The 15567-nt window shown below is 46.6% G+C and overlaps 1 protein-coding gene across 6 annotated transcripts in view; it reads right to left on the bottom strand.

Annotated features, from left to right (window-relative positions):
* DOCK11 (dedicator of cytokinesis 11) overlaps nt 1–15567 on the bottom strand; it is a 111919-nt gene that overhangs the window by 54080 nt on the left and 42272 nt on the right. For all 6 annotated transcript variants that reach the window (XR_009759331.1, XM_061599024.1, XM_061599020.1 and 3 more), the window contains exons 18-27: nt 13759–13824; nt 11810–11902; nt 10705–10828; nt 9412–9533; nt 7882–7965; nt 5403–5492; nt 4691–4809; nt 1713–1782; nt 1493–1618; nt 940–1011 (exon numbers count right to left, since the gene is read on the bottom strand). Coding sequence is in view for 5 of the 6 variants with exons in the window: in XM_061599024.1 (XP_061455008.1) it covers nt 940–1011; nt 1493–1618; nt 1713–1782; nt 4691–4809; nt 5403–5492; nt 7882–7965; nt 9412–9533; nt 10705–10828; nt 11810–11902; nt 13759–13824 (966 nt within the window). In the remaining variant the exon portion in view is untranslated. The remainder of the gene's footprint in view (nt 1–939; nt 1012–1492; nt 1619–1712; nt 1783–4690; nt 4810–5402; nt 5493–7881; nt 7966–9411; nt 9534–10704; nt 10829–11809; nt 11903–13758; nt 13825–15567) is intronic.

Below are 15567 nucleotides of genomic sequence, written 5' to 3'. Positions count from 1 at the left end.
CAAGACTGTTGGGAATTGGAGTCCAACAACATCTGGGGGGCCAGAGATGTTCTCCACCACTGGCATATGGGTAAAAAGCAATAGTCTTGAAGCAAAAACAGGCAATGCAGCCGTATGTCCTAGCAGGTATTGTCAAGAATAGCTAACTTTGGTCAAACTAAGATGGTTCAACCAGAGAGAATTCTGGGAGCCTTGTGGATCCCTGAGACTTCCTACTGAGGGGGATCTGTGGCTCAGCGCCAGACAGGCAATTTGCAACATTGCAAGAAGATGCAACTGAACCTTAGCTGTTACCTCTTATCTGCTTCCTGAGATCAAAAGTCAGGAAGTCAGGACTGTTCTCAGAAGCAAAGAACCCTCCTTAGGGTGTTGAGGTCAAGGGACCCCAGTGGAGCAATACTTTGACAGGTATTACCACAAAAGACAGAGCATCTGCTTTGCATGCAGACGGTCCTGGATTCCATCCCCGGCATTTCCAGGCAGGGCTGGGAGAGACTCCCTGCCTGAAATCCTGGAGAGCTGCTGCCAGTCAGTGCAGACAGTGCTGAGCTAGATGGACCAATAACCTGACTCTGTATAAGGCAGTTCTTACACGCTACTTCTGTTTAAACAAAGGTATTTGTACAAATCTGCTGCCCTATTAAATTGGGGGCACTTTGTTAGTTGATCAAAAGCTTTTTTAACTGATTAATTTATCCAATTAAATGACAGAATGCTACAGCCCTGAAAACACTGGAACTGTAAACCGCCCAGAGAGCTTCGGCTATGGGGCGGTATACAAGTATAATAAATAAACTATGAGGACACTTCTCCCCAACATTTCTAGTTATTTCTGTTGGGGGGAGGCAGGTGTGTGATTGGGGCGGGGTGGGAAGCATAACTGTACTAAGACCGCTGAGCCCCTCCTGCCAGTCCTAAATCAGCTGCTTTGGTTTTTACCTTAATCTTGTTCTCATCCAGGAGGTACGTAGCCATCGACTTGGCCAGAGCTTCAAAGAAAAACCACGAATACTGGGAAAAAACAAGGAGAAAAACAGAGAGGGACACACTAGCAAGAGCAAATCACAGTTATTCCCATTTTGCAGATGGGGAAAGCGAGCCTGGAAGGATCCAACTTGGTGACGGCCAAACGCTGAGTTCTGACATGCATCTTTCAAGATCCAATCCCAGGATCCTTGGGCAGACTGGCTTTAAAGACTGAAGTGGCGGCTGGTGCCCACTGGGACTGGTGGGGCAGAAAGCAGGGAGGCCAACACTAGGGGGAGCCAGAGCCAATGGCAGGCAGAGCCCACTAGTTCTAGTTTCGCTCCATCCTCCTCCCCCCTGCAGAGTTCAACAAGGGGCGACACTGAGGCTAGGAGGAAGAAGCTGATAGGCAGGGCTGTCCCCTGGCTGAAAGCAGACTGAGGCTGGTGGGGCAGTGCCCCATTCACTCTGATGGACCAGCCTCTACTGAGTGGGCGGACATGAGACTCTCTTTGTCTTGTCTCACCTTCAGCATCTTATTGATGGCCAGGAAATCCGCCGACTGCTTGAGAATGGTCGCCATCGCAACAGCCAAGATTTCATGCGTCATCTTAGCGTGCGGCACGCTGGGCTTCTCAGGCCGAAAGCAATACTGGAAAAGATCACATAAGCTCATCACCGATGGGGGCTCCTTGGTCAGAGGTGAGAGATTTAAGAGACGGAACAGGCGAAGGGTCGCTGCTCACCTTTATGAAAGCCCTCAGGTAGTGGTCAAGGCCTTCCTCATGGCATCTGGACACGACATGGAGGAGGACCCTGTGAAATAACAGGAGGTCGAACATGAGGCAGCATTTGCGAAGGAGGGCGGCTTCCACTGTTTCTTGGTGAAAGAACAGCGCTGTCCGCTTCCTGGGTGAATGCATTCTCTGGTTCTCTTCTGAGGAAGTGGGGAGACAGCGAGGCCCCGTCCATTAGCGCGGCGGCCCTTTGGGCTCCTCCTTTCTCAGAAATGTCCCCATCAGTGGCTGCATCCGAGGGAGAAGTGTGATGGCATCACGGCCCCACCTGTGGGCACCCCCTCTCAGAACTGTTTTGCTGAGCGGCCATTTTGCCTGGTCATTCCGAGACAGAGGTCTCGCATCCGCACTAGACGTTGAAACCACTATGATGCCTCTTTAAATGATCATGGCTTTCCCCAAAGAATCCTGGGAACCGTGGGCTGTATTCAACTAAGTCCAACTCAGAGTAGACCCACTGAAATTAACGAACCTACATCAGTCATGCCCATTAACTGCAATGGGTCTACTCTGAATACCACCCTATACTTTGCTAAGGCTGCTGAGTGTTTTTGGAGACCCCTATTCCCCTCACAGAGCTACAATTCCCAGAGTTCCCCGGGAAGAGGGTTTGACTGTTAAACCAAGCTGGGAATTGCAGCTCTGTGAGGGGAATAGAGGTCTCCTAAGGGCTCTCAGCACTCTTAACAAACGACAGCTCCCAGGATTCTTTGGGGGAAGCCATGACTGTTTAAAGTGGTACAATATTGCATTAAATGTGCGGTGTGGATGAGGCCAGTACCTGAATTTTGCTCATCTTCCTCTGCCTTCCATGTCCCTTTTCCCTTTTGGAAACACCTCCCAGAATGCCTGCATGCTACTTCTCTTACTTCCTTCTTAAAACCCTCTAAGTAGCCGCCCTTTTCTGTGAAGCCTCTGGCTGAAGCACCTTGTTCTCCTGCCCTGCGCTGTCTACACACGTGCAACTGAAGCCACCGCAAACTGCTTCCTGGTTCACCCCGGAGCCTCCCCTCCTCCCCTCCCTTGTGCTGAATTTTAGACTGCAAGATGTTTGGCTTACAACCTCCTTTTGCACCTCTCTTCTTGTTCCTATATTTCTTTTAAAGCATTTCTATACTTGTGAAGCACCATACATTGCACAGCACCAGATGCACTAAGGGGCATCCCATAAAAACAAATAAAACGCTGTTTGGATAATAAGTCATTACTGTAAAACGTGAGCGAGGGAAACCTTTTCAGCCCGAAAGCCACACTCCTTTCTCTGCAACTTTTCAGGGGCAAGTAGTGGTTGGGGACCAGAGACAAAAGTGGGAAGAGCAACGAATGCAAATGCTACCTCCCGTACAGTAGGTTCGTTTCTACACACGCTCACACAACCTTCTGTTTTCCATGCAGACAAGCAAAAGGTATGATCAGAGTTCAAGGACATTCCAACCAGGCAAAACACACTCAAGGAAGGTGTGAAGCAGAAACGGTGGGCGGTGTGTGCTGGGAAGAGCCTCAAGGATCAGACAGAGAGGCCTTGTGGGCCACTTTCAGATTCCCCACCCCTGCTGTAAAACATAAGCTGCCTTGACTGTTTTGGCAGAAAAGCAATCGACAAATGTAGGAGATAAAGGAAGAAGAATAAATATTAGGCAGGCGCTGTCTCTGTTATCTTTTTGGCACCTACTGAAGACCGTCCTCTCTCAACAAGCCTTTTAAGTAGAGACCTTATCCCAGCCTGCGTCTGTGTTGGAATTGCTTTTTAATATGTTCTTAAACCTTCCTTTCAAAACATTTTTAATCTTAGAAGATGTTTTGAAAGCTTTTTCTAAGAAACGTTTTGAAAGATGTTTTGTTTTAATGTGTTTTAAAGTTTGTTTTTATGATGTTTTAAACTTTTTAGTGTTTTTGTTTGCCACCCTGGGCTCCTGCTGGAAGGAAGTGCGGGATATAAATCAAATAATAAGTAAATAAATAAGAAAGATAGAGGAGGTGTGGAAGGAAATTAGAGAGATAATCATCATCTGGGTATAAAGAAGAAGGAGATACGAGAAAAAAGTTGTTATTGGGTGAGGAAGTAAATGTAAAAGGGGGAGGGATGAAAGAAGCTGGAGGTTTTGGGATGGAGGAATAAGGTGTAAGTCAAGAGAGGAAGGAGAAGGGGAGATGAGAGGACAGGAAGGGAACATTAAAATGTTTAGAGAGGGATGCATGGGCTGGGGGAGGAAAATATAAAACAATATGTCTTCTCCCCTGAGAATCCCTGGGCCAGTTGCAACACTGCCAGAGTCAAATGCCTGAGAACAGCTGAACTATAGCACTCCTTGACACAAGGAAATCATTGTGGCAAAGAATTTAGCAATTTCTGGATTAGATATCAATAGAATACAAAATGATGTTATTAGCTGACAGCCGATTATGCCAAACTCCACCCCCATCTGCCACCCTTTTGTGACTGAGCCCTACTTCACATCACCATTCTGTGACTGGTGGGCCTCAGGAATTTTCAGCCCTCTCATGGGGGCCCTGGAGATAGAAAGTTGGAGAACCCCCTGCTGGTTAGCTAATTCACACTTGCAGATATTCACCCTCTGGTTGACGGTGGCAAATAAAGAGTTGCCTCCTGGCCAGCAGGCAGGAAAGCTTATGCAAATAGGAAAAGAGTTGAATTGATTTTCCATCACCCCACCATTAGATCCCCCCCCCCAAACATGCTAGAGAGCAGGGACTGGTGACATTTGGTGGTGGCCCCCTCTCTCTGGAATTCCCTTCCTAGGGAGGTATGTGTGAGCCCCTACATTTTAGAGACTTTTAAATGGACCTTGAAGCCTCCTTTTAATTAATGTGGGTGGGGCTCTGAATTATTTTAACTGCTGGTGTTTTAAAGTTTTGGATTGTGGTTTTGTTGATATATGATGAATGATGTATCGGCCAAAACTCACATGGTACAATTGACAGCAATTTCCTCCTCTTGCGTCCAGTTGGTGAGGACTCTGAAGAGTTGCGTAAGAATCACAGGAAGAAACTGGATCATCACCTGGATCTCCATGGCGTGCAAACACTGAAACAAACGTATTTGTTTACAAGCATTTCTAAACCGCTTAATATTTAAAAAGCTCTAAGTGGCACACAAAAATACAACATAAAATTAAAACAGTAGCATAAACAGATACAACATAAAAACCAGTAAAACAGTATTACAAAAACAGATGGGAGTTCTATCCCAAAACATCTGCAGGGCACCAAGTTGGGGAAGGCTGACTGACAGAGTCAGCTCTACTTGTCTGAGCTGTGGAATGTCAGGGGCTGTAAGCACACTAGTCGTCTACAGCAAAGCGTTTCCATTGGCCACACCTGGAGGGGCAACGGGTTGGTCTGCCAATCAGCCGCGAAATCTGCCCGAAGTGAATGTTTTTTTCAAAAAATGCACTTGAGCTGATCCCACCAGGTTTTAGAGTAAAAAGGGGCAGAGTTTGACTAGAGCTGTGTGTCCCCATTTTCAGAAAAGAGAAGCGGAGATGCACTGGAACCGTCACAACAATAAGTGTATCTCTACCCAGAGGTTCCAACTGAAGTGAGACCTTTCCTGGGTACCAACCTGCCTTATCCAGTGGCAGCGGGACCCCATTAGCCACAGAAACAGTTGCAGCTCACCTTGAGATACTTAACAAGTTCTCCTGGGGCTTCTTTGGCACCTGCCTGGGTCATCTGGCAATACTGGAAGAATTTATGGAGGTGGAGATCCTGAAAATAACAGAGAAGCTCAGTCCGCTAGCCTTTTTTATTTTATTTTTATTTATTTATTTGATTTATATCCCGCCCTTCCTCCCAGCAGCAGCCTTTTTCATAACTCATCCAGCCCAGTGATTTTGCCCAACATCCTTCCGACAGCTGCAGCACCATCTTTAGACTTCGGCGGCAGTTCTTCCTAAAAGAAACACGCAGTGGCGCCTCCCATGCTGCTTTGGTAGGCCACGGAGGAGGAATGCCTGCTGGGGCAATTACCCAAGCTGGCCCCAGAAAGGAAGGGTTGTAGCTCAATGGCAGAGCATCTGCTTTGCTTGCAGAAGGACCCGGGTTCAATCTCCAGGTAGGGCTGGGAAGGACTCCTGCCTGAAGGCCTGGACGGCCAGTCAGAGAAAGCAGCACTGAACTAGATGGAGCAATGCTCTGCCAGTGTCCTATGTTCCTAGAGGGGAAGGACCACCGCTCAGAGATAGTGCATCTGCTTCGCACGCAGAAGGTCCCAGGCTCAATCCCCAGCAGCCTCTCTAGATAGGACTGGGGGAGACCCTTGCCTGAAACCCTGGAAAGCCTCTGCCAGTCAGTGCAGGTAATACCGAGCTATATGGAGCAATGCTCTGGCTCAATACAAGGCAGCTTCCTACATTCTATGCTTTGAAGGAGTGGTCTCCAGACACATGGGCGATTACTGTGTAGTTGGGATGTTACTGGCGTACAGAAATGGGCTATTATAAAACTATTAGTCTTATGAGAGAGACTAATAGTCAAGAAATCAGAAGACAGCTAGGACTGGGGAGGGCAGCTGTGAGAGAACTAGAAAAGGTCCTCAGATGCAAAGATTATCACTGAACACTAAAGTCAGGATCATTCAGACCATGTGAAAGTTGAACAGTGAAAAAAGCGGGTAAGAGAAAAATCAACTCATTTGAAATGTGGTGTTGGAGAGCTTTGCGCATAGCATGGACTGCAAAAAAGACAAATCATTGGGTGTTAGAACAAATGAAACCAGAACTGTCAATAGAAGCTAAAATGATGAAACTGAGGTTATCATACTTTGGACACATAATGAGAAGACATGATTCACTAGAAAAGACAATAATGCTGGGGGAAAACAGAAGGGAGTAGAAAAAGAGGAAGGCCAAACAAGAGATGGACTGATTCCATAAAGGAAGCAGCAGACCTGAACTTACAAGATCTGAACAAGGTGGTTTATAACAGATACTCTTGGAGGTCGCTCATTCACAGGGTCACCATAAGTCATGATCGACTTAAGGCACATAACAAGAAGAACAAGTCTTATTAGACTGTCTGAAGGAAGGAAGCCTATTCAGGCGTAATGCCACACCGATATTAGAATGAGCAGGCATAAGTTTTAATGCAGTTCTGAAGATGTGCCTGGTTCGTAAGTTTGAATGTGGCATAATGTGCTAGATTCAGATAAAACAGCAAAGTATGGTTTGCCAAAAACTGAGATTTGACATTTCCAAATTTGGCGTGGAAGGGAGAGCACGTGACACCCACCCGCAGGGCCATGCCTACTTGGCCTGGCATGATGTCTGGACAACACCAGAGTAAAAGATTTCCAGATAAAAGCACTTGAGGAGGGCATGGGCCAGAGCCAGTGAGGGGTGTGGCCTGGGAAGCATCCCAAGGGCCAGATGGAGAGGAGTGAAGGGCCGCATTCAGCTCCTGAGCCTGAGGATCCCCATCCATGTCATGTTCGCCGCTCTATCATAATCTGAGTTTCAATATAAAAACACATGCTGATTACTTAAACTTTTTAACAGTCCCTAAAATTCGACACGCCTTTATTAGGGCAAGATTTAACTGCCTTAATTCAGCAGTAATGGAAGGGAGATATCAGGGGATTCCGCATGCGCAAAGGATTTGCCCCTGCTGTGTGGGAGAGATAGAATCACTGTATCATGTCCTATTTATATGCCCAAAATATTCCTCTGTAAGGTCTAAATCCCTCCAACCATTCATCAAACGGTTTCCCAACTGCTCCACGGGGAGGGGGATAGAACAGCTCCTAAATGGAGTACATAAAAATCTTACAATAGCTGTGGCCAATTTCATCTATACAGCCCAATCTATACGATCAAGTCTTGTACCTTGAATGGCTTCCTCAGTCAGGGCCTGAGGTTTCTTTTAGTCTCGAAGAGTTTTAGCATATAGTTAAGTTGAAATTTTTATTATGTATTTTATTAATTTTTCCTCTGTACTCAAATTTGTTGTTTGGGTCTTTGACCGCAAATAAAGAATATATACATGTCCTGTAGGATCGGAAAAGTTACATGAAGCAACCTTTTCAATATTTACCCTCAGAAAGATCTCTTTCACGTTTTTTTAAGCAACTTTTGTCAAGGAGAGGCTGAGTTCCACTTACTTGCGTATAAATGGTTGATTCCAAGAGGAGTTTGATCTTGAAGAGAGCCTTTGCCCCATCTACCCATTTGACGTCGATATTTGGCTGCAATTAAAGGAGAAAACAAAATCACTGTGTTTGAATCTTGTAGTCTGGCTAAAGAGGTCTGTGCCACCTTGCAGGGCGGCTGTGCTCAGCCAGCCATGAAAGGGCATACAGCAGCAGCCATGTTGCAAAAGAGCTGGACGCAGAAAATCTTCATGCACAAAAGACAGAGGAAGGGGAAAGGAACTGCATTTCAGGAACAGCAGTTTGGGTTCTTCTCCACCTTTCTGGGTGGATTTCAGATCCATAAATCTATGGATCCCTGGAGTGCAGAATCAGTGCCCTTCTTCAGGTCAGAGGGCTGGCCCGTTAAGAACCTCCAATGAAGGGGATGGAGTCTGGGAATGCTGGGCTGGAGGGAGAGGCTTGGAGGGCCTCAGATCACTTCCAGCAATTGGATGTGCCATTTCTTGTGCAACCAAGTTACCAGCAACCTGCTTATGCGTTCTCTTGCACAACAACATTCCACTGGTGCAAAACACTTCACCAGCAGAACAAGTAGGCCGCTAAGTGACTTTAACTTGCCGCTGCATTGGATACAACCCTAGGAGCTCAGTGTGGTGTTGCAACAACACTGTTGCGACACCACTAGTTGCCACTTCATTTCCAGGCTCAAGTTAAGGTGCTCACGCTAGTGTTTAAAGCCCTAAATGACTCAGGTAGGTCCCAAATATCTGAAAGGCTGTCTCCTTCCCTGCAGACCCTCTCGGGTGTTGAGATCAGCAGAAGGGGCCCTCTTGGTGCTTCCGCCACTTTCAGAAGTTGTGTGGTGGCAGCGGCCCAGAAGAGGGCTTTCTCTGTGGCAGCCCCTAAGCTGCAGAACCCCCTCCCCACAGAGGTGTGCCTGGCACCTTCACTGTGCAGTTTTCAGCAAATGCTAAAGGTGCACCTCTTTACCCTGGCCTTTGACACCTGAGACGTGTATTTTTAGGACCCACCCTATTTTGGGGTTTTAGGTGGTTTTAAAATGGTTGTAACCCATCCTGGGACCTTTAGGTGAAGGGCGGGTAATAATAATGATGATGATGATGAAGTGGAATCGCTTCCTCAGGTCATAATAGTTGACGATAGATCCATAAAATCCCAGCAGCCCAAACTCTGTAGTCAAGAAGCCTGAATTATTTCTGGTCAGAATAATTATGCAGATTAAATATATATGCAAATCTTTACTTTGGTTTTGCTTGATGCATTATGCATAAACAAAACCAACAATTAATTTGGGGGAGAAAGATTGTGTGGGCAGGGAGCGTTGACAAGCAGAACAACATGAGGGCTAGAATCTTTGTTTAAAAAGAAATTATGTCATTTTCAGAGAATGAGTTGCAAACCACACAGTTCCTGAGCTTGTTCAGTGTACCAGTGAAATATACACAGCCATGAATATTAGCACAAGTGAAATGCAGCCTGTCCACCCACTCCACCTGATTCATATATGAGTCTCCCTACCCTTCGTGCCTCAGTATCCCCGACGTTCAGATAGCCAGCTGGCAGGTTGGCTGAAACAGGCAAGTGTTGCTCAGAGGTGATGATCCGGCCGTCCTTCAGCAAAGGCAGCCACGTAAAACCAACTGCAGAAACAGCAACGCATATGGCTGAGTAGGCAACCTCCTTGGAGCATAGCTAGGATCATGACAGAGATGCGTTTGCTTTGAGGTAACTCAAAAGCTGTATGTACTATTAAGTTGCTTCACCTCAAAGTTCTTGGATTCTAACTAAAGAAGAAGGTAGGATCACAGGTGATACGACATGGCATCAAATTGTGGCTTCTTACGGGACATAATTCAACATTAAGCACCCATGCCAGAGTGCAGGACACGGAATAATGGTCTTAAGTTACAGGAAGCCAGATTTCGGCTGAACATCAGGAAAAACTTCCTAACTATCAGAGCAGTCTGACAATGGAACCAATGATCTAGGGAGGTGGTGGGCTCTCCAACACTGGAGGCATTCAAGAGGCAGCTGTTGGGGATGCTTTGATTTGGATTCCTGCATTGAGCAGGGGGTTGGACTTGATGGCCTTATAGGTCCCTTTTGATTCTACTATACTACGATTCTATGAGGTGAGGCAAGTGCACATGCTACAAAAAATCTGAGGGATTCTCGAGCTTGCTGTAGTTGTGTGAGCTCTCTCTCTCTGTATTAAAAATACATTTTTAAAGAAGTATATATATTCTTTTAAAATAAGTAAATTAATTTACAAAATATTTCCATTGATTTCTGTTTACCCAAAACAAGTGAAAGGTTGAATACTGAGACCAAAAGATAGCAAGACCTAAGTAAGTTGGGCCCATCCTTTAAAATAAGTAGGTAGGCAAGGTCCACACCCCCTCATCCTGCACTGCCACAAATTCCACCTCCACTCTGCCAAGATTAGTTTAGCTGCCCTGGGCAGAACCAAATTAGAATATAGACTTTGGCCTAACCGTACTCCTGATACAGCCCTTAAAATGCATCACATTTGAACACCTATCTAGAAAACTGAGTATGTTATCACTAGACATTTCATTTGTAGAAAGGCCACATTTTATCTTCCATTTCTGATGCAATGCTAATGAAATCAGCCAGGGTGGAGGTCATTTGCTTCTTATATCAACCAGCACATTATTTCTTGTTCAACAGGGGTGGCAGTGTGCAAGGAACAGACACAATACACCTCCGGACACACACCTTGCTTCCTGAATCTACCAGACACAGACTGCTGGGGGAGAACAGAGATGGGGGTTCAAGTCGTGAGCGTACCTGTTGTCTCAACGGCGTCCTGCTTTTTCGCTGTCCCCTTTGTGTTAATTTCACAGCTGACATGATAGAAGGTGAAAAGCAGGTGATGCTTTTGATGGAGGTGGATTGGGAGCTCAATTTTAATCTAAAATGACATCATGAGAGGTCATGCTGCATTTTTGCGTGCTGAGATGCGGTTTAAGCTACTCTTTTAAGAAAAGACCAACACTGCATTGCATTCATCATCTCTCTTGTCGATCTTGAAACTCTTCCTTAAATCTCTAAACTGGTTTCCTGTCCAATGCAAACTCCTTAGACTTACCTTTAAAGCTTTCCTAAGAATGTAAGAAGAGCCGTGCTGGTTCAGGCCAAAGGCCCATTTACTCCAGCATTCTGCTCACAGAGTGACCAACCAGATGCCCATGGGAAGCAGGACCTGACTGCAACAGCACTTTCTTTTATAAGAAGAGCAGCCTACAAATTTATCTAAGAAATAAAGAAACATTTGCAAGTATACAGATTTGATAGTTCACCTAATTTAAAATGAAAGCTGTATAACTGGAGTTGTAGTCAACTAAATCCTACTCAGAGCAGATCCACTGAAATTAATGAACCTGTTAGTTATATCCTTTTATTTATTTATTTATTGCATTTGTATACCACCCCATAGCAGAAGCTCTCTGGGCGGTTTACAACAATTAAAAACATTAAAAACAAATATACAAATTTAAAAACACACTTTTAAAAAAAGCAATTTAAAAGCACATGCTAAAATGCCTGGGAGAAGAGGAAAGTCTTGACCTGGCGCCGAAAAGATAACAGTGTTGGCGCCAGGCACACCTTGTCAAAACAATCATTCCATAATTTGGGGGCCACCACTGAGAATGCCCTGTCCCTTGTGGCCATCCTCTGAGCTTCCCTCGAAGTAGGCACCCGGAGGAGGACCTCTGATGTTGAGCGTAGTGTATGGGTGACTACTCTGAGTAGGACTAACATTCAGTACCACCCCTGAACTCCGTAACCAATACCATGTTGCTTTTCTGCACTTCCACAGGACTCTGGCAAGACACTCAAGCCCAGTTTCTTACGCTTCAATGCATCAAAGCAGATATAGAATTTTTCTTACCTCGTCATAAAACTCTGGGTTCTGATTATGATGCAACACGCAAGCGTAAGCGCTCGATGTCAGGAGGAGCCCCCGAGATTTACCATAGAAGCACTGCAAGAGACAACAGAAATGTGGGGGTGGTGATGAATTAAGAGGAACCCCACAATAAGGGCAGTGTTGTATAGCGGTTATACCGGGCACATTCACACAACCACAGAGGTGAGGGCAGTGTTTGTCCATGTGATGAAACTGTCACATGGGAACTCTCACACAGGTCTGGCAGTGGTGCAGAGGTAGAGTGGAAGACTGCCAAAGGTGCAATCCAGATTCATATGCCTCACTGCCCCTAGGAAAGGAGACATAGCTCAATATGGAAGAGGATATGCTCTGAATGTTAGAAAAAGCACGGTTGCTGGATCAGGCCAATGAAGCTGAATGCTGGAAGATTCAGGACAGACAAAAGAAAGTTCTCCTTCACACAGTGCATAGGAAAATTCTGGAATTCACTTGGACAAGAGGCAGTGATGGCCACCAGTGTGGATGGCTTTAAGAGGATGAAACAAATCCACGAAGGATAAGGCTACCAGTGGCTACAAGCCGTGATGACTACGCTCTGTTTCCATAGTTGGGAGTGCTATGCTCCCGAATACCAACTGCTGGAAACCGCAGGAGGGGAGAGTGGTCTTGCTTGCAGGCTTTCTACGGCCATCTGGCTGACCACTGTGAGAACAGGAAGCCGGACTAGATGGGCCTCTGCTCTGATCCAGCAGAGCTCTTCTTATGCTCAATGGACTATCGAGTTTATCCCCCTGTTCTCACAGTGGCCAACCGGATGCCCATTATGGGAAGCCCGCAAGCAGGACCTGAGCTCAAGAGCAACATTATCTCCCACTTGTGATTCCCAGCAACCAGTATTCTGTCTCCAAAAGCAGGAGTAGAGTGTAGCCATTGTGACCAGCAGCCACTGACAGGCCTCTGCATGCAGAAAGTCTCAGATTTAATCCCTGCCCTCTCCTGTTACAAGGGTTTGAGGTTTACAAATATAATGCAATCAATAAATGATAAGAAATAAAGAAGACTCCTCAGCTGCTGCCCAGCTGGCCCCCAGCTGCCCTGACCAGCTCCTAGCATCCCACGCCTCAGCTACTTCATGGATAAGCCCCTTTCTGATGCCACAGCAACCGAGTCTTGGCTTTGCTGCTGTTATAGATAGACAGCTCCCCCAACAGGCTCAGGTGCCTATGACGAGAAACCAGCCTTGCCAGATCCTGCACTGTGAGGATCAGGGCACTCAGCAAGCCAACAAACACTCTTTCCTGAGGGAGTGCAGCAGTCGTGTTATGCCCCCCGTTCAAGATCCAGGACTCAATCACAGTCCACCTACTTGGTGGCCAGTGGGGTGCTGGAAGATACTAAGGGGAGGCTGTTCATACCGTTCCATGTCTTGAGAAAGGGGGTCACTTCCACCTGGCTCAAACAGGGCCCAACAATCTCGCTTTCTGCTGAGCTGTGCTGTTGGCACGACCCCTTCTTTCCCCCCCCCCGGGGCATAGAGACCTCCCATTGCCCCCCAACGTGAACTGGATCTTGCCTTCTAACCCTGGGGCTGTGTTCGTGGCCCTGGTGTGAGGCACCAGCCACTGCATCAGGCTGTCTCAGAGGACGGAAGACAAGGGATGTAGGTTCATTCATGGGAACAGCTGAGGGAGCAGCAATTTCTGGCTCTACCTTCCCTTGAACTCTTCCATCCCAGCTGGTTGTTAGAATGTTTAACTGAACCCGAGTTTGATTATTTCCTCCTCCCAAATCATTTTTCTTTTGTGTCATGTCTTTTTACACTGTAAGAGCTCTTTTTAGTGAACTGTAAACTACTCTGGGGGTCTTTTTTTGGCTGGAGAGCAGAATAAAAACACTTTAAATAAATACATAAAGAAACAAACAAGCCAAGACACTGCTTGGGAATTTACCTTTAAAGCTTTGGAGTCCCCTTCATCAGAGTCTTTGAATTCCACGCGGACAGCAATGTTCCTTGCCTGGATGTGCAACAGGCGGCAGGGGAGAAGGTGTAGATTTAGAGAAAATGTTTTCTTGCTGAGATCCATCTTTCCCTTTTTGTCCCCAAAACCAAAACTGATTTTGTGTGCATGTGCTTGCGCAAGCAACCTTGTTGCAACGTTTTAACAGGCTGATTCCATCTTATTTTATTTTATTTCGATTTTTATCTGCTGCTAGTCTCTGCTTCTGATGGCAATGACCCCCAACCTGGTGCCCTTGAGATGTTGCTGGACTACAACTCCCATCATCCCTAACCATTGACCATGCTGGCTGATAGAATGGGCACAAGGTTTGGGAAGGGTGGGTTATGGGTGTTAGGGTTTATGGTGCTATTCATTTTTGTAGTATTTTATTAATTTCTGTGAACAGGAACATTGGATGCTGCCTTATACCGAGTCAGGCCATTGGTCCATGTAGCTCAGTATTGTCTACACTGACTGGCAGCAGCTCTGCAGGGATTCAGGCAAGGAGACTGTCCCAGCCCTACCTGGAGATGCCGGGGACTGAACTTCTGCACGCAAGACAGATGTTCTACCACTGAGTTACGGCCCTTTCCCGAATATTTTTAAGTTGCCATTAGCTGCCCTGAGCATTGTGATAGAAGCAGTGTAATAAATAAAAAAATATCAGTAACAGTAGTAGCAGCAGTAATAATAATAATAAAGCAGTGTGTGTATATATATACACACACTGCCATATTATTATTATTGCTACTATTGCTACTATTATTATTATATACACACACAGTGCTTTTTTGCTTAAAAATGAGGCGGAGGTTCTCACATCTTGCTGTAAGTGCCGTGGGTGCCAGCACAAAATGGCTGCCATGGGCAGCGAACCAAAGAGGAGCCGGTACTCAGTGCCTGTGAGGGCTGTCATAAACATGTATCACTTTATCTACTGACAGCTCCCTCAGTAGAGAGGGCTGGTCCCTGCGTGAAGCAGCACACAATTGCAATGCATGATGCTCTTCCCACTGAGGCCAGGGAGCCAAACGCGGTCTCCACGGGGGATTGTACACTCTTACGCGTCCACTGACGTAGGAGGCGCAAATGAAGGCTGCAAATGAGGAAGGGCCACAGGTCAGTGGCCGAGTGCCTGCTTTGCATGCAAAGAGTCCCCAGTTCAATCCCTGGCGTCTCCAGACAGGGCTGGGAATGTCCCCCGTCCCCCCGTTATGATCGTTATTATTCCTCCCGAAGGGGACCATGGTGGCAAACATACTGTGAACAAAGCAATTTAACAAGAAAAAGAAAAGCATACTGAAAACAGTTAAAAACATTCCAAAACACAGTTGAAGATACCCTAGAGCACAGTTCTTTAATCAGTGATCTGTGGGGTGCTAGGAGCAGCCCCCTTCAGCCGTCAAAGTCCTGGGTACACAGGAATGTGCTCAAATGAGTAAGCTGGAGAGCTGCTGCCAACCAGTGTGGACAATACTGAGCTAGAGTGCCATAAGCTCAGAGTCCAGCAGCGATCAAGACACAGAGTCAGAGGCTGCAGCGTCTCCAGTTGCAGAGCTGGACCAGGTCTGGGGCTCTGAGCCTCCTTGTCGGAGACTGGGAGACCGCTGACAATGCCAGAGAGGAGCCCATAGGAAAACCTCCTGTTCAGCCAGACCCAGGAGCATCACAGGCGCCTTCCTCCAAGGAACCAAGTGACTCCCGTGGGATCTCCCTGGTCCAGCGGTGCAGGGAGTGCACCAGGCAGGGGGCTGTGGA

This window comes from Rhineura floridana, chromosome 16 (assembly GCF_030035675.1).
Source record: "Rhineura floridana isolate rRhiFlo1 chromosome 16, rRhiFlo1.hap2, whole genome shotgun sequence".
NCBI classification, from domain to species: Eukaryota; Metazoa; Chordata; class Lepidosauria; order Squamata; family Rhineuridae; genus Rhineura; species Rhineura floridana.
The sequence above is the reverse complement of the archived record's forward strand: the minus strand, read 5'-3'. Positions and strand labels throughout refer to the sequence as shown.